Source organism: Colias philodice, chromosome 29 (assembly GCF_061535455.1).
Source record: "Colias philodice isolate Cphi_HAF_F1 chromosome 29, ilColPhil1 Martin Lab GWU primary, whole genome shotgun sequence".
Classification (NCBI taxonomy): domain Eukaryota; kingdom Metazoa; phylum Arthropoda; class Insecta; order Lepidoptera; family Pieridae; genus Colias; species Colias philodice.
The window spans coordinates 1,415,885-1,443,878 of record NC_143114.1 but is presented as its reverse complement, the minus strand read 5'-3'; the positions used below and the strand labels follow the sequence as shown (position 1 = coordinate 1,443,878).

Genomic DNA, 27,994 nt, shown 5'->3' with positions numbered 1-27,994 from the left:
CGGCTTTCGCCGAGGTAGGTCTACGCTCGATGCTATATCGCGTGTGAGGGCGACTGTGGAGAGCGCAACTGAGAACGGCGAGGTTGTTCTGGCGGTGTCCTTGGATATCGCCAATGCCTTCAACACCCTGCCGTGGGACAGGATTCTAGATGCTCTCCACTTTCACCGCGTTCCGGAATATATGATGCGCCTACTGCGATCATATCTTTCGGACAGGGCTGTGGCGTATCCTACTCAGGAAGGGTGGAGCGAGAGGAGGGTGTCGAGCGGTGTTCCACAGGGTTCAGTCCTTGGACCTCTCCTGTGGAACATTGGATACGACTGGGTCCTGCGCGCCGCAAATCTCCCAGGTGTCGGCATTTCAACCACTATTTTCAAGATGGCGGCCGTGGGACAAGGGTGGCGACCCCACAAACTTGGTTTTAGCTTCACACTGACCCCCCCTACACATCCAAAAAATAAAATTGCGTCCTCTAAAAAACGCAAGATTAGGCCTAAAAAATGTAACATTTCAATGGACCATTTATGTTATAAATAATAACCTCATTAATCTTTATTTTTAGTATGTTCTTTTCAAACTTTCATCGATGTTTTGTTTTTTTTAATTTATTGACATGACATATTTATTATATAGACATATTTTAATTATATTGACAGATTTATACACTTAACAACTAAAAATAATTTTATTATTGTGACTTAGCTAGAGTGGGACGCCGCGGCCTCGGACGGATAAATATCAAAATATGCGCAGTAGGTCGGTAGTTCACTAGGATTTATCTCTGTTATAAGATTGTCTCGATGCCTTAGATCATTTACTTAATGATCTAAGCTCGATGCCAATCAAATATAGACCGGGAGATACTGACACAAAATTTCGAGTCATTTGTAACAAGGATGGCGGTTCTACAGGGGTCTGAGTACGCAATGACAAAAAGAAAAATGATGGTGTGAACGCTGGTACCGGTGTCTTAGTCGCATGGGCGTTTGTCGAACTCGTCGGAAAAATAGCGAAAGTCAAACGATTTGTAACACAAAAATTTTAGAATTTACCGATAGCCCATAAAAAAGTAGTAGGCGAAAGTGTCTTGCCATACTTTTCCGGTGTGACTTACAGCCCGCCATACCGACGCGAATGTGTTGATTTAAATAAAACAATCATTCAACCATTTGTACCAGGCTAACTTTTGCACAGGTAACTATCGTCGTGCAGCCATTTACGAAAATCGCCATGCCATACTTTTCGGACGATTCCAAATGGTCGCCATACCGCCGAAAATCTGCAAAAAATTTTTATTTCGCCAAACTTTTTGTACCAGTATTGCATTTGGATTTTTGGAGAGTATTTGATAAAATGTGACCATTATTATATTTGCCATACTTCTAGTAGGGGGAAAAAGTGCTGTTATACTTGAAAACTTAATTTATTATTAATTTATATAAGTGAGGATTTCCAACACTTAGATCTTTGAAATTTTGTATTTATATTTGTTGATCCTCAAACTTACAGGAAAAATAAGTGCCATACTGTTACAAATCGTTTGACTTTCGCTATTTTCCGACGAGTTCGACTAACGCCCACGCGACTAAGCCGCCGGTACCAGCGTTCACGCCATCGTTTTTCTTTTTGTCATTGCGTACTAAGACCCCTGTAGAACCGCCATCCTGTTACAAATGACTCGAAATTTTGTGTCAGTATCTCCCGGTCTAATAGGGTTCAACGAAATTTACGTATTTAGTGTTTTGCGTTTCCTCGCCTTTGTGTGGTTTGTACCGAGCCGGGGACGCGGTTGCCAGCGGACACTAGGCGATAGTCCCGCGCATTCGATACAAGTTACACGCAACGGATAAATGATAAGTAAAAAGGTATAGATATGGTATTAGCGCGGAAGTGGCACCTAGAATGTTGCTAATTAGCCACATTCCTTACTTGTCTGTTTCGCTCACAATAATTGAATCATACCATCTCACTTTGACGTCTCATCGTGTGTGATTGTCGTTTTTGTGGGTCGACTTTGATTGATCTGCAACTTTTTACTTATACATATCATAGTATAGAGCTGGTACCGTGTGACTCGTGCAGGGGCTACCTCGTCTCGGTGCACGCAGCATTGTTAAAGTGTTAAAGTGCAATTATTAAGTTTCGAATACGTCTGACGTACCTAACCGATAAGTGAGTAGAATAAACAGGTTTTTGAACCTTCACCGTCTACTAATCGTACCCTTTCATCAAACCCTTGTGATTACTATATGCCAAACTAAATAACCTTTGATCTCGAATACATTATATTTTTTCAAATCTTCTGAGAGTATTTTTAAAATTTCACTTACTTATCATGTCATATAATTAACGTACATTCCATTTTATTCTTAATTAGGCTTACGCTTGTTACTGGAACAATTATTTATATATGGAGCTTAAAATCACTTCTAAAGACATCACTTCCTTGGCACTAAATGTATACAAGCATGTGATGCGCAAATAAATGAACGAGTCATAAGTGGAGCGAGTGCGAGCGAGATAGCAATACTTATAGCAAAATGTGTGAATGCAAGCGAGAAACTATAGTCGGAAATTATCATACCTTCATTTATTGGCACGAATTTATAAGTGAGATAATGAAACGTCAATTGACAACATTTCATTTTTTATAAGGCCATGACAGAAAAAAACGTTACTTTATTTTGCTCTTGCGATTACAGAAAAAAATTATTTCATTTTTTAATCGCATATTTTAAGAGAAATTAAATAAAAACGATAAATGCGATGATGACGTCATACATACGGAGAAATAAAAATGCGCCTAAGCCTAATTTAAAAAAGTTAAAAAAAATACTATCACTGACATTTACAGGGTATGGCATGTGTCAAATTACATATAAATGTCATTTTTGTGAATTATTCATGTAAACAAACTTTTAAATCGTGTTATTGTGTTTTGGTTTTCTAATTTAATCTCATTAGCGTGATGTTTGTTTGATTGGAGTTGGAATTCATTTATATTATACAAATAGTGCCTACAGTGTTCATAATTTTCTTGAAATAAAAGACTTTGTTTACTTACTAAAAGTTGTATTTATTTAACACTTTCCAACGTTTTTGGGATAAGTAGTATATTTGTTTCCCAGAAATTTTCAGCACCCCTTAACAAATCCTGCATAAAGTCATCATAAATAATAAGTTTCTTTTGTTTAAAACGAGAACGGTCATCTGTGACCCAGACCCGACAGAAACGAGACATATCTCAGTTTTTTTGTTATTTTTTATATAACTAAATTATATTATTTTTTTATTCAAAATCAATGGCTTACACCAAAATATTGCCTAATGTTTTTTTTCAGGCGGTACACTAAAAATGCAAATATGTAATACCTATAATTCGTAAATGTTTGTAACTAAGAGTCAGTGATCAACTGGGCGGCAATAAACTGGGCCACGTGGACCAGTTGTACATAATTAATTATGCCTACTATTTTTGTGGCCAACTGGGCCGAACGCGCTTTGATCTTGCGGACGTGATTTTATTATTTAATTTGCTGTGGTTAAGTGGGCCGAAAGTATACAGTACAGTCAGATACAGATTGTTTCAGTAATTTCAAATAGAATAAATATTTACCTTGTAGGTACCATTTTGTTTTTACTTAAATACAGTATCTACAGCCGTTACGAAAGTAGAGTGCGCTTTCTTTGAAAATAAACAAAGCTACTACAAGACTCTCAGATTACAATGAAAGAAGTAAGACGGCAACAAGGTCCCGATATATTTGTCTCTTTCTACTATTGTATCATGGGACGCGCGCGCCTGCGCTGCCCTTTGCCGGCAGTCTGGTTCATGTTCCTGTGGCGTGAATGTGTTTTTGATAATTTTATATATCATTGATGCTATTCAACGTGGAGAGTGTAAATAATGGAACATAGTGGAGGTAAGATTTATATAATTACATATTCTTAGCATAAAAAAATATCACAAACTTCATTCATTACGTTAAAGAAATTTCAATAAGAAGCGATATCTGCTCTTATTGGCGGCCGCCATTTTGTGGCGTCGTTATTACATTGTCATTACATTTTTAAGAATTACTAAGAATGATTTACGGTTATAATTTTAGTAATTTCAGTTTTATGAATTACACATAGTATGCGCTATAGTATGCACATATTTTAAGATTACTAGCAATTTAGATTTCAAATTACTAGAATTATTTTAATCATCCAGCAAAACTCAAAGGCTTTTATTAGAAATGGGTTCATATTAGTAGCGTAATGTGTAATTAGGCTGCCGCCGCTGATGCATATATATATAGATGCCATGAAAATATTTACAGGTGAACCAGGGCCATCAAATTCACAAAATTGTATCCAGTGGCAAATAGTAACATCGCAACGAGGCAAACGAGTGCTTCTTCGTGCAGGCCATAGATACCATGAGAAAAGGCGAAATAAAGATGGTTCCTGTGTTTGGAATTGCACTAAAAGAAAAAAATGTAAAGCTAAATTAATTATTGCCAATAATAATACCATTACACGGGATGACAAACATGACTGCGAGCCGGATTTTGCTTCAAACGAATTAGAAATACAATTTAACAAGTGCTGTGAACAAATCAAGTCTGATAATACTATTTCAATTCCAAGAGCTTATCGGGAAACTGTTGCGGGACTCGTGGATAGTGGCATTGATTTCATTAAAAAAATACCTACATTGGAAAATATTAAGCATAAGCTCCATCGTAAAAGAAATAAATCACTTGGTGTACAAAAAATATGTTTTAATTCTATCAAAGAAATAATTGTGCCCGAAAGATATCAACATTTTTTATTAGCTGATTACAGTAATGGACCCAGTAGAATTATAATTTTCGCTAATCGAGATTGTATAAATTTATAAAGAATAGAAAAAATTCAATCACGAGGCGGGACTCGAACCCGCATCCTTCGCGCCATTCCGGGGCGGATGCCTTACCAACTCAGCCACTCGTGACCCGCCAGAGCAATCGAATTGTAAAAAAATATTAACTAATCCAAATTTAACAATTTTATGTGATGGGACGTTCAAATTTTGTTTAAAACCATTTAATCAATTATATAGTTTACATGTAGATTTAGGTAGTAATGACACATACAATAATATTATACCAATTATTTATGCCTTACTGCCGAACAAAAACAAAAATACGTACATAACTGTGTTTAAATTAATAAAAAGTCAAATTCCCCAATTTTCACCCCAATTATTTATACTTGACTTTGAACAAGCAGCTATGTCTGCTATTAAACATGTTTTCCCTAAGACTAAAATCAATGGCTGCTATTTTCATTTTGCGCAAAGCTTGTGGCGAAAAGCCGATGAGTTAAATATCACAAAATCAAAATTAGCCAGAAAACATGTTAAACGATGCACTGTTATGGCTCATTTGCCTAGAGAGGCTATAGACAATGCTTGGCTATATATAATGGCACAATGTCCTACAAACAAAAATGTCGTGCTATTTAACGATAACTTTGTGCAAACGTGGTTGAATGATAAGTCATTCTTTGCAGACAAATGGTGTAGTAATCATTTGCATCGAACAACAAATATGATTGAAAATTGGCATTCGATTTTAAATAAAAAAAATTTCAAGTAAACCAAAAAACATTGCGCATTTTTTAACAATACTTGAAAAGGAAAACAATTACTATGAAGTTTTATATACCAACGGAACTAGTATTAGAAAAAAACTTCCAGAAACCCAAGAAATAGACCAACATATATCGCAGACGATTGAGGAATTTATTAGAGGGGACATTAATATTGATTTATGCATAGAGCGCCTTGTTTTATGATTTTATTTTAAAATTGGAAATTACTTAAACTGTGATTTTTTTTTTATTAATTATAAGATTTTAATAATTACTGTTGTACAAAACCGATCTGTGATTTTAAATATTTTTATTAAAAAATCAATGTTGTATCCTGTTATGCTCATAATTTTTGAATTGAGACTTAAATTATATTAAGCTAAGGTAGTTCTATTAAAATTATACTGAACTGATCTGTGATTTTTAGGATTAACCAATTTTATTTGTATTGTGTTATAAGAATGTTTATCGTGTATATGTCAATTTGTGATTGCAGTACTGTTTTTTAAAAATTATATTCCTTATTTTAAAACTTAGATTAATAAGAAAAATTATTTACATGTTATATATGTAAAACATTTTATTGTAAGCTAAGCTTTGTCTATACAACTACATTTTGTTGATTTTTGAAATATATACATTGATTGATGATGTTTTGATTTCCTCTCAAAGTCCCAACACAATTTACCTTTTGACAAATTTATTTTGATACACTTGTGTTCGTAACTATATGATGTTTTGTTTTCCTCTCAAAGTCCCAACACAATTTACCTTTTGACAAATTTATTTTGATACACTTGTGTTCGTAACTATACCAAACTGCCTTAAATTTTTATTGTCGGCCCACTTAACCACAGCAAATTAAATAATAAAATCACGTCCGCAAGATCAAAGCGCGTTCGGCCCAGTTGGCCACAAAAATAGTAGGCATAATTAATTATGTACAACTGGTCCACGTGGCCCAGTTTATTGCCGCCCAGTTGATCACTGACTAAATGACAATAAAGTAGCTATGGGATGTATCTAGGTGACCTGGAAATGCAGCTGGATTATGTAATTTTTGTACTTCTAGTACAACAATCAACTTAGGATTCATAAAAATCGTCGTATTCGATGGTTTATTGCTTTTTTATTGCATAATAGGAAGTTATATGTATAAAAACGGTCACGTACTGCTTGAAAGCAACAGAAACCAATCATACTATCTCACTCTTCCGTTAAAATAACAATGGTGCGGAGCGGGGAGGGGTGGGCGTGCGCCGAGGCAACGCAGTATCAGCGGCCGGCGCAGTCCTTCGCATTCTGTGTTTGAGATTTGTGTGTTTTTGTTTTTAATATTGCTTTATTTCCGTCGATTTTTGGCTTTTTCTTTACCGGACTTGATTTTTGCACTGTGAGTGGTTTGTTGATATGGCTGACGATATTAATAATTGTGCTGCGTGTGAACGTACACTACGTCGTCGCCGTCCATACGTCCTTAATGAACGATTACTGGAAACTCGAAGAGATTTCGTAGAACAACTATTGCGCATCGTTGGTGGCGAAGTATGTATTTCATTTTTACTACTTATTTGTAATTAAATTAAAGCCTTTCACAATACAAAAGCATGTTGAATTGTAAAATATTGATAGTTAGGCACCTATGTTAGTTAGCGTAAATAGACAACATCACGTGTTACAGTCCTTAGGTATTATGATTTTATTTGTTGCTACCGCCTCATCTACACTTAGGTAATCTACGTCTATCTACACTTATATTATAAAGAGGAAAGATTTTTAATGTATGTTTGTATTGAATAAACTCAAAAACTACTGGGCAGATTTCAAAAATTCTTTCACCATTAGAATGCTACACTAGCCCTGAGTAACATAGGCTACTTATCGGACCCGTATGGCTCTGCTGTCAGCTAACGATGTCAACGCGGGCAAAGCCGCTGACGAATAGCTAGTTTATTATACTTTATGTAAAAAATGTAGATAAATAAGGTTCAGTGCTAAAAACTAAGACAGAGGATTTCACAATATATGGTAGCATTAAGTCATATCTTTTAAGGTTGTTTTAATGTTTTGTTACAGCTAGCTTTTAATGGAACTCGGTCGATTTGCCACTCATGTCGGCATAGAATCGATGCTACAATTTATCAAGAGCAACAAGCGTCACCTGCTCCTGCCCCACCAGCTGCTGTTGTAAATGTGCAAGGAGTTAGACGCGCTTCTAATACGGCCCGACGATGTTTAATTGACAACTGTAACAACGGTTCTCTGCGTCAGGTGCCTAATTCGGTGAAGGTACAACTCCTTAGCTATTACCACTTTTATATACCAAATCATGCCCGCATTTGCAATTGGCATTTACTACACATGGCGATAGAAGAGATTCCTGAAAACGTAATCAATCAAATGACCGACTTGAATGCGGAGAGTGTTGGCGACATCATCAACATGTATACTCAAATAATAACATATTACCGGAACTCCAATCTGGCTTCAGAAAGTCTCGTAGTACTAGTACTGCTTTGCTGAAGGTAGTTGATGATATCCTGTCTACCCAGGATAGTGGCAGCGCATCTATACTTACACTCCTAGACTTTTCGCGTGCTTTTGACTCTCTAAATTTAACCCTCCTTACTAGTAAACTTTCCTATTATGGTTTTAGTGACTCGTCGGTTCAGTGGTTCGATAGTTACCTCAATCATCGCGCCCAGAAGGTTGTCATCACAAAAAATGATGGTACATCTTCTTTTTCCTCGGTACTCCCAGTTACCCGCGGAGTTCCACAAGGTTCGATTCTTGGGCCCCTTCTATTCACCATTTACGCCGCAGACATAACTGGGTGTATTAAATATTCAAACTATCACCTTTACGCGGATGATTTACAGGTATATGCGCCAATAAGTCGTGTTAATGCCTCGGAGTGCTTAAATGGGTTGTCGCAGGACTTGGATCGCGTATCTACATGGGCTTCTAAGAACTCACTGATATTAAACCCCAACAAGTCCAAATTTATGGTAATTGGTTCGAAGCGGCAGGTGAGATCAATCAAAGATTTGAGTTTATCTGTATGTATAGATAATATTCCAATCGTTGAGGTGGATGAGGCTAAAAATTTAGGGCTACTTTTTGACAATAATCTTAATTTTGAAAGCCATGTGCTGGACATTGTTCGTAATTGTTTTTATCGTTTGAAAGTGATTTATAAACTGCGTCCTTTCATAACTACTGACCTTCGATTACTTTTATGTGAATCAATTGTGCTTTCCAAACTAAATTATTGTATAAATACTTACGGGCCATGCCTTCTTCAGCGATCACAACATTTGATTCAGAGAATTCAGAATGCTTGCATTAGATATTGTTTTAATGTCCCACCTAGATCTCACATCACACCTTTCCTAAACTCAGCAAATATTCTAAATATGAAAGGTAGACAAAAACTATTTATGGCTTGCTTTCTGTTCGACCTCTTGAAGACCAAACGCCCAGCTTACTTATTTGAGAAGCTTATGTGGCGAAAAGATGGTGGTCGTAACCCAGTAAGACTCGGAACCAACATTTTCTCTGTACCAAAACACAGAACTATGGCCTTCCGCGGCAGTTTCAAGTACTGTGCAACAAAATGTTGGAACGACATTCCTCCACCCATGCGCAACATTTGTAGCAAATTAAGATTTAAAACTGTTTATCGGGACCACCTTTTAGGTATCCAAAAATCTAATCAATAATTTTCAATAGTTTTTCTAATTTATATATTTATTTTCCTCATTTGCACAGTCCTGTTTCTGCCGTGAACCTATAGTATCGTGTTATCTATTTTTGATATTATGTATTGCTATTTATTGATATTACCTATATATACCTTCTAATATTATTTCATTATTTTTCCTTTATCTCCCTAAATTTTTAACTTTATTTATTAATTGTTTATTTATTTAAGTTTATTTATTTTTCTGCCCTCTAGAGGCTTTGGCAGAATATCAGCGTCGGGGTTTTTCAATCCCGACATTCATGCTGAGCCAAGGCCTTGTAGAACACTGTGCACATTAAATGTATCCGTTTCTTTTAATATACCGTGTGTTTTGTTTCTGTTAATTGATTTTATGTTTTGTGTTTATATTATGTACCTATATTTTTTGTGTTCTATGAATAAACGAGTTATCTATCTATCTATCTATCTACAAGCTTTAGAACAAAGGTCACACTTCAATGTTGATGACGTGTCTGACGAGGAGTTAAGCTTTTGGACTGGAAGAATCAGAGCCACATTCAACGATTTGCTGAGTCAAATACCAAGCCTTAATCGGTCTTCAAATACTCCACGACTGGACTTGGCCATCTACTTGTGAAAAATTCAATCAGGCGAACCGAATAACAGAATCGCTTCACTTTTAGCTATATCCGAGCGAACTGTTGGGAGAAAAATAAATAAATTAAGGCAGTGTCTCACTACTGATTTCGTTCCGTTGCACCTTGGTTTAGACCATTTAACCAGGGACCAAGTGATAGCCCGCAACCGGGCCATACCAAATGTTTTGTTTGGTAACGAAGAGTCACCAAAATCAATAATTGTATTCGATGGAACTTATATCTACCTATATAGAAAAAAGTTCTAACTTTTTATTTCAACGCCGCACCTATAGCCTTCATAAGTACAAAAACCTAGTAAAACCATTCATGATCGTGTGTGCGGATGGATATATTTTGGACGTAACAGGTCCGTACTCTGCACGGACAACCGATGCTGATATAATGAAGATGATATTGGAAAATAACGATGAACCCATTGAAGACCGAGCGTTCCATTATTTTTTCCATCAAGAAGACGTATTTATTTAAGATCGAGGCTTTCGGGATTCGATTTCCTTAATTGAAACATATGGCTATGATGCTCATATGCCGCCAAGCAAACGAAGACAAGACACGCAATTAAGCACCGACCAAGCTAATAAATCAAGACTTATTACAATGGTGCGATGGGTCGTCGAAACTATAAACGGTAGATTCAAGCGCGACTTCAAGATCTTCAGAAACAGAGTATTCAACAAACATGTGCCGCATATATTTGAAGATTTTAGAATAGGCATGACGACAGTATCCATAAATGATCGTATTACCCCTCGTTTTCACCAAGAAATAAGTTAAATACTAGTTTGATACAAAACTTGTAGAATACTTTTCAAAACATAATTATTTATTTTACACATGTATTGAGACTGTCTCAAACATTCTTTCGTTCACACTTTGTAGCCAACAAGTATTTATACAAGTATAAAACACATTTGCGTTTACACTGAAGTCTGTGACATGGTAGAACTTGTCTGATCCATTGATAGCGTTCTCACCTACAAAACACAGTCGTGGTTTAGATAAGTATTGTTTATTTTATTGCAATTTCTGTATAATACTAGTAACAAACAAGTTTTAAACTTAATCCATGTTTGTTGGATAAAGTTTTCAACATACATACATATCACAAGTTTTTTTTAAATAGAAATTATAAAAGTAGGTACGACTGAATTTGTCTCGAATTCTACAAGTATTGCTACAACAAAAACAAGAGATCATAAACATGTAGGCAACTTAGATCAGGCAACTAGAAGTTTTCAACCAACAAGTTTCATATTAGTATAAGTTATCCTACATGTATCAATTGTATACAACATGTTTTACACATGTCTATGAGAAACGAAAACATTGCATTAGTGTTTTTAAGGGAAAATTTATAATAGATAAATTACATATAGTGACTTAGAAATCTTAAAAACATTAAGATTAATGAGATTATCAATAAAATAAAACATTGAAATACTGCAGTTGGCCATTTTGACTAAAACACGCGTGACGTCACGCTTAAGTAAACAACTCACGTCAGATGTTGAGAATACGCATTTTTATTTATTTTCTATTGTTTCACGTATGCTTTATCGACTCAGAACAGAAATATAATTGCGAATTCACGAATACATGGTTCGGGGTTCTCCGCGCCAACTTTATACAATCATTTCTTATTATTTTCACGCTTAAAAAATTACTAACACATTTTTGAGCATTATTTTTATGTGGATTCACACTGCAATACTGCACACCACTTATAAACTTTGAAATTCGTTTCTATAACACATATTAAATAAATATTTTTTTAATTTTCTTCGCAATGCGTACAAATAATTACGTATTTACCAAAGTGTGACGTCACGCCTACGCCATGACACCTGCGAGCTGTTTTGGCACAGTTAATAAATATTTTTTGGAAAATGGCTTTTATCTTCGTTAAATTTAAGTATATTACCGAAATATAGGGTTTTTCTTGTATAGCAAACGAATACACACATTATGGAAGAGGATTTAAAAATCTTTCGTCATGCCTATTGCTGCAGCTTTGATTAATTATTTTCAAGATCCGTACGACGATAGTCCGTACACAGAAGATTTCATTGAAATAATTAATCGAAATATACAACGCCCCAATCGACTGGCCGTGTATGTGGAGGAGAACAATCTAAACAGACAAAGAGTGAGGTTTCACAGGATGACTGCAAATGCTCCGGAAGTTGAACATTTTCCGCAACTAACAATTGAAGACTTAATTAAATTCTCAATTGGCACCTATCACGTGAGGTGCTTAGCACGGTCGTACTGCAGTGAACATTTGAAAGCCACGGGAGTATTTAATATGGAAATATATAGATATCCGGCGGCAGTAGAGGGCAGAAACAATAATACTTTAATCAGGTGCAGAATTCAGTCACGACATGTTACGACAAAAATGTATTATTCTTATATTATGTTTGATGAGACCATAAATGGGATAAACGCAATAACTGAATATTACTGCTCGTGCTACCATGGCAAAAGGACATTGGGCAGTTGCGCACACATCATTAGTGTTAATCTATTATTTAGGGAGGGCTAGATTTCAAGATCACTTTGACCACCCCGCATTGGGTATGGATTATGTTTTAAGGGACATAGAAATTCAATAAAGTTTTTTTTCGACACATTAGTTTTATTTTTTTGTTAAAAAGCATGAAACCCTAATGATATGTACCTAAATCTCTGATCTACAATGAATCATCGAATATGACAATTTTAATGAATCCTAAGTTGATTGTTGTACTAGAACTTCAAAAATTATTTAATCCAGCTGCATCTCCAGGTCACCTAGATACTCCCATAGCTACTGCATCGTCATGAAGTTGCATATATTTACGAATTTTGTAGATAAATAGGCATTTTGTACTTTTTTAGTGTATCGCCTGAACAAAAACATAAGGCAATATTTGGGTGTTAGCCATTGATTTCGAATATAAAAACTATATACAGTGCGACACAAAAGAGATGAAAATAAATGAGGGCGCCACCGTCGCTCATATAGCAACACTGATACTGCGACGCAAGCGATCTTGATACTATAGAATAAAAATCCAAAAATGTATATAATATAATCTAAAATAAATACCGCGATTTAAACCGTTATAATTGTTTCAGTGTAGCAATAGTGTAATTTAAGACAAATATACATTAGTATTTTAATTGACCTACCTAGGTCAAATTTTACTTAAATGTATTTGGAATTAGTTATTTTATAAAAATCGGTCAAGTGTTTAGACTGCAGAGGCGCACATAGAATCAAACATACAAACAAACAAGCATACATGCAGCTCAAACACATTACCCTCTTTCTGGGTCCGTCGGGTAGAAAAAAACAAGGCGATTTGAAAACCACATATTTTTATTTTTTTTTGTAGATAAATTTTGTACATTAATATAATTCATCAAAATCTAAATATTCTACTCCTTCAAAGGACTGATCATCACTCTGTTTCGAAGTACTGGCAAGAGGGTACGGGGCATCTTCAGTATCTGTAAATATGATACAGTAAATATGATTTTTTTTCTTATGGTTTGATTGATTAATAGATAGATAGCTGTATGAAAACAGTTATCACTATACTATGTAGTAAAATCTAAACTAGGTACTTTATTTGAGGCTGGTTGGATTGGATATAACTTCTTGACTCAAATTGTGATGGTCGCACTATACAAACTAGTTTTTGTTTACATACAAATAACCTCAAATTAATTTGCGAAAACGTAATAATCGCCATACATACATACATTAAACACTCGTTACTAATGGAATATTCTATTTTACGTAGTACTGAGCAAAAATAAATGGAATCTCACCGGTATATTCTGCTGTACGTTTGTAAACGTTTTCCAAATCAGTCAATAAATTTCCAGCTTGAAATTCGGACAAACACCGAATAAAAACTTTATACCCCACATCACGGACACCGCTACGTTTAACCTTTTTCATGATGTCTCCTTTTTTATTTAAATTTCTTGTTCTAAATAACAATTTTATCTCAATAATTCTCCACTTCACGAAAAAAACAACAAATTTTTATTCAACTTGACAGCTACATTGCCAATTCAGGGTTGCCAGGTAATGAAAAACGAATTAGTTCCAAAATAATTAATTTCATCTCTTTTATGTCGTACTATAATTTAGTTATATAAAAAATAACTAAAAAACTGATATATGTCTCGTTTCTGTCGGGTCTGGGTTTTCTTTTTATGGGGCGTGACCGTTCTCCTTGGATCAGCAAATTAGAGCAGGCTCCAAGGAGATGTTCGTTTGCAAAAATAGCGGACCTAAATCTGACTTCTGATATATATTGTATAGATCCCAGACATCCTATAGACAGATGTTGGCAACCAGTTTTGTGGTCCCCCTCTCCCCACCGCGGTAATTAAATATGACATACAAAGAAAAAAATAAAAATTTCCAAAACATGCGGTGTGGGGTATCAAATGAAAGAGCTTATTGAGTAGATCACGAATATATAGTATACTATAACATTTCTTACACTTTCTCTAAGATTTTTTAGAAAATTTACGAAAATGCTCCATTTTTGAGTCAACTTTAAATAATTAATAATAGTCCATTGTTTACGATTCAATTAAAGCTTAAAATTTTGAAATGTTGTTAATTCGGAGTACCGGCACACAATCTCAATAAGGCTTAATAGTATTTATTCAATGTATTTCAAATTAGTTGATTAGGCTTTAGATTATATTAAGAATGTGCGCGTTGAGCTCTCGGAGAATTTATTGTATATTATGTGTGTTTGTGTTGATTTATTATGCTTACCGACTCAAATTTTATTCATATTGGAGAACAGTATTTATTCCAGCTACTAAAGTATTTGTTAATGAGCTTAATATTATGTGATCATTGAGTTGGCGAGCTGCAGTGCAATGGTTTATATTTACACTAGCTTTAGCCACCCGCAGCTTCGCCCGCGCAGTCAAAGAAAAACCCGCATAGTTCCCGTTCCCGTGGGATTTCCGGGATAAATCCTATCCTATTTCCCGGGGTAAAAAGTAGCCTATGTCCTTTCTCGGGTATCAAAATATCTCTATACCAAATTTCATGCAAATTGGTTCAGTAGTTAAGGCGTGATTGAGTAACAGACAGACAGAGTTACTTTCGCATTTATAATATTAGTATGGAGTTTTTTCCCCTTTACTTAACTGGTTTTATCGCGAGACCTAACAGTCAATTAATTATTATCAAACAAGTAAATTAGAATAAGAAACAAAATATATTATATTAAATTTCATAACTGTATCGATGCATTATTTGTAGGCGCCAGTTAAAATGTTTTAAATCCTACTTATTTGCTTTCCTATATATTTATTATACTGTATAGTGCATATGTTACAGTGCTTGTTCAAAATGTAGTGCATGTTAAGATACTCTGATATTAACATTCACCAACATAAAAAATAAAGTTAACTACTTATATTTATTAATTTTCAATAAACATCTTTGACTTATAATACAGTATTTTTTAAATTATATATTACTTGAAAATGGATTTTGGGTTTTGTTAGAACAGCTATGAACCGCAAAACGCACGAACCGAGCGTGCCGCGTTCACAACCGCTATAATATTCACTTGGACATTCACAGTAATCTCTTATATATAAAATTCTCGTGTCACAATGTTAGTCTGCATACTCCTCCGAAACGGGTGGACCGATTCTCATGAAATTTTCTGTGCATATCGGGTAAGTCTGAGAATCGGCCAACATCTATTTTTCATATGTACCACGGGCGAAGCCGGGGCGGGCCGCTAGTCTTATATATAAAATTCTCGTGTCACAATGTTAGTCTGCATACTCCTCCGAAACGGGTGGACCGATTCTCATGAAATTTTCTGTGCATATCGGGTAAGTCTGAGAATCGGCCAACATCTATTTTTCATATGTACCACGGGCGAAGCCGGGGCGGGCCGCTAGTATAATATAATAATTTTGTACCCCTCACGCACAGCGGCTTAAATGTTTTGTATAACTGCAAATAAAGTTAAATAGGTTTCGTTAGTTTTTATTAAGTTGAATTTTAGTTAAGTTGAATTTTTTGAATTTTATTTTTGTTAAAGGAATTTGAGCAGCTATAAAATGTTAATTATTTTGTTCAATGATAAAAAAGCTATTAATATATTGACACATTAATTGACACATTATTTAAAATTATTTGACCTATGCATGGATACGTTACTAAATGCTAGAGCAGTCTCTATTTCTCCTAGCTTTATAAAAATAGTACGAAAGTTACTTGCAAATAAATTTTAAAGGTTTACAACATAAGTATGTAGTATAAACCCAATGATTATCCTTAGATGCTTATTCCTTAATCATAGATTTTACAATTTTTAAACGCTTATCTAATAAATTAGAATTTTGATTTAAGACTTCAGTAGAATTATTGATAAAACTATCGTGCACTTTAGATATTAAAGTAATTTTGTTTCTAACGATAGTTTGATCGTTTTCAAGTTTAGCTGTAAGTTTATCGTATCTCATTGCGTCACTATAGTCGTTTAAATTTTTCTTCCCTTTCTTATAAGTCATAGTCTTGGGAGTCGAAGTCGCCAACGAGTCAGTTTGCTACTTGTATCCTTTTGAGAGTTAAGCCATGATAAAGGTTTGTGATCTGTATATATCATAAATTTCCTACCATAAAGATAAGGCCTAAAATGTTTAATAGCCCAAACAATGGCTAGACACTCGCGTTCTATGGTGCTATAGCGTGATTCGGTGTCACTTAAGGTGCGGCTTGCATATGCAACGGGCTTATCGCCTCCAATGAGGCCCTGTGATAATACTGCCCCCAACGCAACATTAGACGCATCAGTCGTTAAGATAAAAGGTTTTTCAAAGTCTGGGTATTGCAAAAGTGGTGCATTCGTTAGGAGTTCCTTACATCTATTGAATGCGTCTATGTAATTTTTATCTAAAATGATTTTATTCCAATTATTTAAAACGGAATAAAATCATTTTTGAAAAACCTTTTATCTTAACGACTGATGCGTCTAATGTTGCGGAATAAACAATCGCAGTGAAGCAACTGTGGATTACCTTTAATTCCAAAGGAATTTCTTTAGTCCCCCGTATTTTTATTTCATTACGTAGGCTGCAGCTGGCTGCACCAAAGCTCGCTAAAAGTTTTTTTATTTAAAACGCTCCTGAAATAATTGTTCCGGCATTTCATCAATTGTCTCCAAACTCCGTCTGGACGCATTTCTTTTTTGGCGCCTGAGCCAAACTTCTTCACTGTGGGCAGTTTTTAAAAGCGTGCATCTTATGAAAACTTTTTAAAATTTTAAAATCACCAAGAAACACAATACGGAACTTCAACAGCTGTAAAATCGCCATTTTGTTTCGATTTCTACAAGATGTTATGCAGCCTGTAGACGTTAAAATAAAGGCCGCTGCATACGTGACGGGATTTTTTCCGGACGGGACGTGACGGGAAGTTTTGGAAACATCGTTGCATACAAAATGTATCCAAAAACGTATATGTCACGGGAATATCGACGGGCCGGGAACGTGGACGGGAAAAATATCGTCACCGACGATGTTTAGCACGTCCCCGTCCCGTCCCGCCCCGTGCGTGCCCCGTCCCGCCCGTGATTTCGCTACGTATGCACAGTCGCTCCGTTCGTGCCGGAGAGATAATAGTGACGCCTTCCAACTCCTATCGAAAATGGACGATGAAAAACTGATCGAATGTGTACGCTCATATCCAGCTTTGTATAATTTAGCGAACCCACAATATTTAGACACAAAATATAAAAAATTATTTATGGCGTAAAGTTGCTGTGGAATTATCATTCAGTGAAAACGGTTAGTGTTATTTTAATCAATATATTGTGGTATTCCTAACTATAGTCCTTTTCACCTATGATGATTCCTGTGACACTTCATCGTGTTATGAATTACGTATTTTATGTTTAAAATGCCAAAATAATTTTATTTGCAGAATGTAGATTACAAAGATGTTAGGCAGGTACATATTACATAGACTCTTAAACATTCTGGCTCGTAATTGAGCATGCAAATATATTGTAAATTACAATAAATAATTTTATATTACACAAAACTAGATCCCATTAGAAAATTATAGCAGCTATTATAAATTTTTACAAACAAATAATTCGGTCGAATATTCGGTTATATAACGGAATAGCAATTAAAGCCAATTCTTCAATTGAAAAATCCATCTTTCGTTGTTCACAACACTAGCACGTTAGATCAGAATCACGTCACGGTGCGTATGCGTTTGCACCACGTTCCCGTTGTGAACGAGGCAATCACGTGCCCGTCCCGCTCACGTCCCGTCCGAGGTATTTTCCCGTCACGTATGCAGCGGCCTTTATTTGTCAAATTTTACGTGTTTGGCAAATTATTTGACAGTCTGCGGATATGTTTGACGTGTTTGTCAAGCAAACTACGTGTTTGGCTGTTTATTTGAAAGATTTGATTGACGAAATGCTTGTCAAACATGTTTGAAGGTGTACGGTCATGTTTGTCAAACAAACTCGCCATTTTCGTGCGACCGCCGCTGAGACAGGTTATACGTTCGTCTAAGGTTATATTCGTATACAAAAAAATCAAAATGGCTGAATTGAGTGACAAGGAGTATCAACTGTACTTTATATCTTTATTTAGAGATTCACCACAACTGTGGAAAGAAAAATCCAACGAATATAAGGATAAACATAAAAGAGACCTGGCTTTGAAGAAAATGGTTCAAGTATTAAAAGTTTGTCGTCCACAAATTACCGAAGAGGATGTTAAGAAGAAAATAAATATTCTGCTTACGACTTTTAATCGTGAGAATAAAAAAGTTAAAAAGTCTAGGGTTTCTGGCTCCTCCACAGATGATCTATATGTGCCTAGCCTATGGTATTTTAAGGAATTGCAGTTTTTAGAGGATCAGATGGAACCGGAATCAGGAATTGGCACAACTGGAAGCGAGGTAAGCAGTGTTATTTTTTAATAAGTGCTTAAGTGCTCATTGAGTAGGTACTAGACTAAAAATAAAATAAAAACTTTGTTTTTACTTAGTTTAATATATTAAAATTACTTAGTATACATATAAAATTTTCATAATCAACACATATCATTGCAAGCACTTGTCTTGGCATGGCACTGCTCTTACCTGTATTAAAGTACTGGCAAAAATCGTCTCGAACTTGTTTTGCTTGCAGTGCAGAATTTCCTGCTCGACTTCGTTCAATGCTTAGCAATTGGTTATTGGTTTGGGTAATTTCTCCATGTGCCTGGTGTTATAGTACCACTAGCACAATCTTCGACATCTACATCTCCATGGCGAATGTATTGCCTCTGTTTCACGAGCAAAACGGCTGAACGGATTTATCTTATCTTGGTCTTGAATTATTCGTGGAGGTCTAGGGAAGGTTTAAAAGGTGAGAAAAATTCGAATAATTGCGAGTAAGATATAGTAAGACGACAATTCCATTTTCCCATATAAAAGTTGACCACATACTTTCTGTCAAACATTTGACGGTATTTAAACTCTCAGATCCACTCGAATTGATTGAAAAGAACGCATTAAAACAAGACTTTTGAATCGACAACATAATATCAAATTTGCTCATAACATCGTGTATTTAAATTTCAAAATATAAAAATAATTTTGATTTTTGTACATGTCAATCATTAGTTGTCAATCCTGTCAAATACGGAAAATATTGTTTGACATTCATGCGTTCAAAAATGTATTTTGTGTAAAATAATTAAAAAATAAAAAGGGTGAATAAACTATTGTCTGTATTTTTTTCATCAATTATAGAAAAGTGCAATTATACAAAGATACATAAAAATTCCTCAAATATTTGTGTTTACGCGTACTTTCAGAAATTGATATAGCCCAGTCATATTAGGGGTTTCACCTCGGAATGAAAGATAATAAGCTGGAAATTGGTAAAAACCTTTGTTTTGTTACCCTAAATATTGTCTCAAAAGTCACAAATGCTATCGTGTCCGCTTCTTAAGATATTGAAGGTCAAAGGTCACAAAAAACGATTTTTCGCGAATATCTCGGTTCCTATTGCTTAAATGATATTTTCACCTATTATAAAAGTTGTAGAGTATAAAATTTTCTACAACTTTTGTCTAAACTTTTTTTTTATACGATCAACCGTTTTTGAGGTAGAGCGCGAAGAGTGCGCAGCGTACAGTCATATATGAGCTAATGCAGGGTCAAGCGTGAGTTACGGTTATCAGTACGTTGTATAAAGTCAATTATTGACAAAAAAAAATATAATTATTAAGCAATGCCCATTATTTCTGTACTTATTCTTAATTATTTATATTTAATTATTCAACTATAGTATATTATTAATTCTGGATTATCTATTTTAGTTATATTTTAAAATAAAAAGACAGTAAGGAAATATATTTTAGATGTACCTTTATTTATCATTAAATATGGCATGTTATACATTTATTAAAATGTGAGTTTAAATATTAAAATAATTTGTGAATCGAATGAAATTGCGAATGGAAGCTAGTTATCTTCTTCTTCGTCGTCTTCTTCTTGTTGTCGGTCTAAAATATTCAATTCATTGTCATCATCCTCATTATCGGTCATATTCATTTCCAAACCTTCTAGAATTTCAGGATCGTATGTGCTTTCTTCATCGGGATTACTTGGATATAGTGGAACGTTGAGGCAAGCTTATCCATTGCACTGGCCACAAGCTAAAAAACATAGTAGCCCTGATTTTCTGCATCCACAGCGGGAACCACAACCATTTTTGCAATTGTAAAATATTGTGTTTAGTAGTTCGGCTGGTGCTGGAGGTAATAACGTTGTTATGGGCTCCAGAATTTCATTTTCAAGCTTCCAGCCCCATTCTTGAGGTTCTAAGTTCTTCCCTAGCCACGTTTGAATCTGGTAGTAGACACGATTGATATGTTGACGGGCTGCTACACTTGTTGGTGGAAGTGTTGACAATTGTACAGGTTTATTTAGTATTTTAATATTTAAACTCACATTTTAATAAATGTATAACATGCCATATTTAATGATGAATAAAGGTATATCTAAAATATATTTCCTTACTGTCTTTTTATTTTAAAATATAACTAAAATAGATAATCCAGAATTAATAATATACTATAGTTGAATAATTAAATATAAATAATTAAGAATAAGTACAGAAATAATGGGCATTGCTTAATAATTATATTTTTTTTTGTCAATAATTGACTTTATACAACGTACTGATAACCGTAACTCACGCTTGACCCTGCATTAGCTCATATATGACTGTACGCTGCGCACTCTTCGCGCTCTACCTCAAAAACGGTTGATCGTATAAAAAAAAAGTTTAGACAAAAGTTGTAGAAAATTTTATACTCTACAACTTTCATAATAGGTGAAAATATCATTTAAGCAATAGGAACCGAGATATTCGCGAAAAATCGTTTTTTGTGACCTTTGACCTTCAATATCTTAAGACGCGGACACGATAGCATTTGTGACTTTTGAGACAATATTTAGGGTAACAAAACAAAGGTTTTTACCAATTTCCAGCTTATTATCTTTCATTCCGAGGTTGACCCCTTTTTTTACCTAATTTCACTGGGCTAATAAGGTATTTTCGGTGAGGAAACTAACCAAGAAGGAAAGTTCGATTAATTATTAAAAAAAATCTATAAAAATGTAAAAATTCTGACAATTATTTGTCGCGATTTCGTCGACTGCTTCAACAATATTGCGTTGAAATAATATCATAACGTTAAAATTGAAACGAAGGCCCTGACTCATTCGGTTGAACCAAGCTAAGATGCGTTTTGAAGATTACATCCATTTACGCGATGCAATTAGCACAGAGAAGAAGATGCAGAAAATGTTGGTCTATTGATTATTTTACCGGCGACATACACAGGTAGCCCAAGTGAATATGTGCAAGATGCAATGACATAATAATATGTTCGTTATTATGGTCGGCCAGATCTATTCATTACATTTATATGTAATCCGAAATGGATGGAAATTATTCAACTGTTGCTTCCCGGACGGACGGATCAAGTGATCGGCACGACATCACCACACGTGTTTTCAACTAAAAAATCCGATCACTCATGAGTTACATTAAAGGAAGACATCTTTGGGATTATTCCATGGATGTATTCAATCGAATGACGAAAATCTGGCTTGCAGCATGCACACATTTTAATTTGGTTAGTCAAAAGAATAAAATATATGAGTGTGCGGGGATTGCTAATCCTGAAACCGATCCAGACCGACATGTCGTTGTTATCACGAATATGATTCATGGACCGTGTGAAACCATCAACCAACAAACACCATGCATAGTTGACAGCGAGTGTACCAAAAGGAATCTACGAAAATTTACTGTAGAAACTATCACAGAAAACAAGATGATAGTGGTAGAACTATCATAACTAAAGTGAAAGGAAACGATTTCGTGGTCGAAACCAGTTAAAGAATGGAAAGAATTAATCCGAATGCATCCCAGGCTGCAAAACGTAGTTTAATTCGATAATTTTTCTCTGGCACGTGTATGAAGTAATTAAGTATCTAATTATTGTGTTTTTTTATTCTATTTACCTGTACCTATGTGTTATTCATCGAAATAAAATGCTGTTATATATGTGGGAAACGGAACGGTGACGGATGAAAGAGAGGTATGAGGTGTGCGAGGGAGAAGGAGGGCTTATGGCGGCGGATGGAAGACGAAGTGCGTGTGCGGAATATAGTTAAATTATTTAAATTATTAAAAGACGTATTTACAAGCAAACAACCATTTATTTATTTCAATCCCACAATTTTGGAAGCTCGTCCGGGATTGGAATTGTTGAAGAAGATTTATATTCCGCAAAAAGACGAACTACGATTGTACCGGCCACGTGCTCACGCGCCATTGTAAGAAGACGACACGACGCGGTGTGTTTTGCACTATTTTACGACGTATACACGGCAAGAAGACGACGACGACGACGACGACGACGATACATTGTTTGTTTTAAGAAGTAATTTTCACGATGACGGAAGTAAAAACGACGGGTGCTGAACAAACCACGATGTCCGCGCTTTTCCTCGACGGCATAACCAAATTCAGTGGGGACGATAAGTCGGTGTCATCAACCAAATGAGCACAGGATTTAGAAGACAATAGCGAGATTTTCAACTGGACGCCTCAACAAAAATTAATATTTGCCCGAAGATCACTAGTAGGTACGGCGGAATTATGGTTGAAGAGCGAAAAAACATTTAAAAGTTACGATGAACTCAAGACGGCGCTTCAAAAGGAATTCCCTGACACCGCTAACACCAAAGAAATGCACGAAGTTATGTCGTCGCGTAAGAAACAAAAGAATGAATCATACTATGAATACATGTTAATTATGAAGGAGTTGGGTCGCAGAGCTAAATTCCCGGATTACGTTTCAGTTCAATATATCATCGACGGTATTAGCGATCATGAACCTAATAAATCGATATTGTATGGCGCCAACTCTTACGCTACGTTAAAAGAAAAATTATCATTATACGAAAAGATGAAAGCAAAGATGAAGAATAATGTACAAGAATTTAAAGATAATGTCAACCGACGTGTAAGTAGACCTCAATCATCCCGAAGGTGTTACAATTGTGGCGATTTGAATCATGTTGCAAGTATGTGTCGCAGTGGCATTAAATGTTTTCGCTGTAATAAGTTTGGTCATAAGGGAAATCAATGTACCGAAGTATACGAGAAAACAAACACGAAGGTAAATCAGCATTCGAGAGGTTCCAGTGGATATTCAGCAGGTGGCGCTGTTAGTCAAGCGACGTCATCAGCGAATCGAACTGCCAATGTCAATGTTACGAGATCAAGTGACAGCCGTGACAGCCATGACAGCCAAACGTCAAACGAGTACAAAATTGTAAACAAACAAGAAGTTCCTACCACAAAGCCCATGATTATGGTAAAAATTAAAGATTTGAATGTGAATGCACTGATCGACTCCGGCAGCGACGTAAACTTAATGACATACGACTGTTTTACGGCGCTTCAAACAAAGAAATACGACGAAAACTTAAGCTTGTCGGGACTCGGAAGAATGAAGTTTAATTCGCTGGGAAAAGTGTTCGTAAACATCACCATCGACGGCAGAGACTTTCAAAACGTGTTATTCCACATAGTGAACAAAGACATTATACCATTTCCTATGATTTTAGGCCAAGAGTTATTAAACAGAATAACCATGATAATGAGTGGGGGCAAGGTAAAGTTTATGTCTAAAAGTGAAGAATGGTTGTCTAATTTGTGTTGTTTTTCAGATTCCCCTGTGGACGTCAGTCATATTCCCGATCATTTATTAAGAAGTAAGATTTTGCAGTGTGTTGAAAGTTATAATCCAGTTAAAATTAAAGAAGCACCTATTCAATTGAAGATAGTTTTAAAAGACGATGTGCCTGTTGCACAAAGAGCACGACGATTGTCCTTAACTGAGCAAAAAATAGTAGAAAATCAGGTAAAAGAGTGGTTAGACGATGGCATCATACGGGTAAGTTTTTCAGAATATTCTAGTCCAGTTGTTTTAGTTAAAAAGAAAGATGGTTCAGTTAGAGTATGCATAGACTATAGACTTTTGAATAAAAAGATAGTAAAAGATGAATTCCTATTGCCAGTCATTGATGATATGATTTATAAGCTGTGTGAAGCCAGGATTTTCAGTGTCCTTGATTTAAAGAAATATAAAGAATTTACATTTAACGATGAACAGAGAGTAGCATTTCAAACTTTAAAGAAAAAATATTTGTCAGCTAAAGTAGCCAGGTGGGTATTGTTTCTTACAGATTATAGTTTTGAAGTTGAACATCGAAGTGGCTCTAAGATGAATCATGTTGATGCTTTAAGTCGCTATCCTTTTGTTGGAATTATATCATTACATAACCAAGTGAAGCTAGCACAAGATCAAGATAAAGGGCTCAGAGCAATAAAAGAAATTTTGAAGAATAATAATAATTACAAGGATTTTTGGATTGAGAATGATATTTTATTTAAAGGCGAGAAGAAATTACTTGTTATACCTAAGAATATGGAAAAAGAAGTGTTGAAGAGAGTACACAGTAATGGACATTTCTCCAAGAAGAAGATGAAACAGTTAATTGAATTTATTATTTTCACGGTTAACCTATTGTTACTATTGAGTACTTGATGTTGTAGCTAAAATATAAAACTGTAAGATTAGTTTCATAAATAGAATAAAGCTGTAAGTTTTGTTTTCTAAGTAGATGTTTATTTGAAGTGCAGTATTTAATAAGAAATACCTATTTTTGTTTATGGTTATTAAATATTCAGGTTATTTAACAGTGTGTATTAACTTAAGATTTCAGATTGTAAAATATGTTAAGAAAAGTGTTATGACAGATGATGTATTGTTTTAAATGAAGAAATATAATGAGCGAGGATGGATGTGTGAGGATGAACTTTTGTTTTGGTAAACTTAAAGAATTAACTTTTTCTTTTGTTTGGATGTTTTAACATGATGTTTAATTGAAACCTAGCTATGTAATAGATACTTACTTTAAGATGTTTTAAGATGTGTAATAGTTTTAAGATTTAAGTTTGTTAAGTATGATTGGAAAAGTATGGTGTGTGACTGATGACGTATTATTTTGAATGAGGAAACATAATGAGTGAGGATGGATGTCTGAGGACAGACATTGTTGCAGGACGGCCGAATGTGGGAAACGGAACGGTGACGGATGAAAGAGAGGTATGAGGTGTGCGAGGGAGAAGGAGGGCTTATGGCGGCGGATGGAAGACGAAGTGCGTGTGCGGAATATAGTTAAATTATTTAAATTATTAAAAGACGTATTTACAAGCAAACAACCATTTATTTATTTCAATCCCACATATATCTTTATTTATTTTGTATCATTGTATTCCATTCATCAAAGCCTAAATTAGTTCCAAGCCCAATAGCCCAACGACTGCAATAGCGACATTCATTGACTGGGCGGTACGAAGTTCGCCGGGCCAGCTAGTATGGTATAAAAATACAGTGCCTTACAGATGCAAGATCGGGCTACTTGCTCAATGCCTACATTTATTTGGGAAAGGATTGCGATGGGTGCAATTTATCTGCAGAGTATCAAAGACTGAAAAAACCAACTCAGGCAGTTCTGCGCCTTATACCTCCGATTGAAGGTTCTAATCGAAATGTGACTACTGACAATTGGTACACATCTATAGAGCTATTAGAACAAATGAAACAGAAGCAGCTGACAGTTTTTGGTACGTTGGGAAAGAATCAAAGAGAAATTCCCCCAGAATTTTTGCCCGCTCGTAACAGAAATGTTGATTCTACTGTATTTGGATTTACAAAAGATATTACAATATCATCGTATGTGCCGAAACTAACCAAAGCAGTGATTACCGTCTCAAGTATGCACCATACTCCAAATGTTGACAATACTACAAAGAAACCGGAAATAATACTATACTATAATCCAACCAAAATTGGTGTAGATTTATTAGATCAGAGATGCGCCAACTACTGGTCAGGCCGTCGCACTCGTAGATGGCCGTTGGCAGTATTTTACAGGTTGCTGGACATTTCAGCTTCAGTTTTTAGCGCATAGCGTGCGAAATAGATGCGCACGCGATCATCGAGAATCCCACGCAATGGCTTACGAAGCCATAACTCGCAACCACTATATGGACGATTGGTTAGACAGTTTCAGTTCAACGGAGGTGGCCGCCCACACGATACAGGAAGTGAGGAACGTTTACGCGCGCGCAGGTTTTCATCTGGCGGGATGGAGCGCGAACGTCAAGGAAATACTCACACCTGTAGACAGAGTGGATAGGGCCGGCGCTCCGCGTGAACTAGGTGCCAACGCCCACGCATACGAGAAGACATTAGGTATTTTGTGGTTGTCGGGTAGCGATGAGTTAGCGTTTAATACGGCGATGAATAGGATTCCGAGCGATATCAAGAACGGACAACGCGTACCAACGAAGCGAGAGGCGCTAGCGACAGTCATGGCATTATTCGACCCGCTCGGCTTGTTGAGTCCGTATACGGTCACGGCTAAGATCATGCTGCAAGGGCTGTGGCGCAAGCAAGTAGCGTGGGATGAACCATTGCCCGTCGAAGAAGCGGAAGCCTTTAGCGAATGGTTAGCAGACATACGGTACATAGAAGTGTTGAGATTGCCGCGCTGTTACGAGAAAAAGAATATAGCGAGTAGACAGTTGCACGTTTTTTGCGATGCGAGTGAGCAAGTGTACGCGGCGGTAGCTTATTGGCGGTTCATAAACTACGACGGTAGCGTGTCCTTATCCCTGATAGCGGGGAAGGCCAGAGTGGCGCCAATGAAAGCACAGACGATACCGCGGCTTGAGCTGCAGGCGAGTCTAATAGGCGCGTACAATCGCATCTGCTAAGCGCAGCGATTGTACGTGAACACCGTGAGCCGTGCGAAGCCGTTTGTGTTTTTTTTGCGATTTTCTGCAATAATGGAATGGGACGAAGAAACCACTCTAAAGTTAATAAATTTGTATCATATAAAGGAATTATTATGGAATCCAAAACACTTGGATCACAAATGTAGACCTAAACGTTTTGAGGCACTAAATGAGATGGCAAACGAATTAAATACAAATGTCACAGAAATAGAACGGAAGATAAAAAATTTGACGAGCCAATATTATAGAGAAAGAAAAAAGACGATTGAATCAAAAAAGTCTGGAACCAGCGCAGATTCTGTTCATGAGAGCAAGTGGTTTGCCTTTAAATCTTTGAATTTCTTGCTCAACAAAAATAAACCTACTGGAACAATCGATACGGTATGTAACATTTCAGTGATGTTGTATTATTTTATTTCTAACCTAATTATTAGAGCACACAAGAATAATATGTAAGCTTGGCCCGAGTGAAGAGAGGCACGCGGTAAATAAAGACATAGGTACGGTCAGCCAAGAAAGTGGTGTACCAGTTTTGATTTAGTTTCCCGGTCATCGA

The 27,994-nt window shown here is 35.8% G+C and overlaps 2 protein-coding genes, 1 long non-coding RNA gene and 1 other non-coding gene across 4 annotated transcripts; 2 read left to right on the top strand and 2 right to left on the bottom strand.

Annotated features, from left to right (window-relative positions):
- Positions 1-1,712: 1,712 nt before the first annotated feature.
- On the top strand, positions 1,713-27,508 carry LOC149475734 (uncharacterized). Its single transcript, XM_089712948.1, has 2 exons — positions 1,713-2,173; positions 26,041-27,508. The coding sequence occupies exon 2, from the start codon at positions 26,653-26,655 to the stop codon at positions 27,415-27,417; it is 765 nt and encodes a 254-aa protein (XP_089569074.1). The 5' UTR covers positions 1,713-2,173; positions 26,041-26,652; the 3' UTR covers positions 27,418-27,508.
- Positions 4,907-4,982, bottom strand: TRNAS-GGA (transfer RNA serine (anticodon GGA)). Its single transcript has one exon. It is a non-coding gene; the product is annotated as a tRNA-Ser (tRNA).
- Positions 6,194-8,146, top strand: LOC149475736 (uncharacterized). The gene is made up of 2 exons (XM_089712448.1): positions 6,194-7,168; positions 7,700-8,146. The coding sequence occupies exons 1-2, from the start codon at positions 7,034-7,036 to the stop codon at positions 8,144-8,146; spliced, it is 582 nt and encodes a 193-aa protein (XP_089568574.1). The 5' UTR covers positions 6,194-7,033.
- Positions 13,335-18,368, bottom strand: LOC149475735 (uncharacterized). Its single transcript, XR_016317979.1, has 2 exons — positions 17,054-18,368; positions 13,335-15,986 (listed from the first exon to the last, which is right to left on the bottom strand). It is a non-coding gene; the product is annotated as an uncharacterized LOC149475735 (long non-coding RNA).
- Positions 27,509-27,994: the final 486 nt, after the last annotated feature.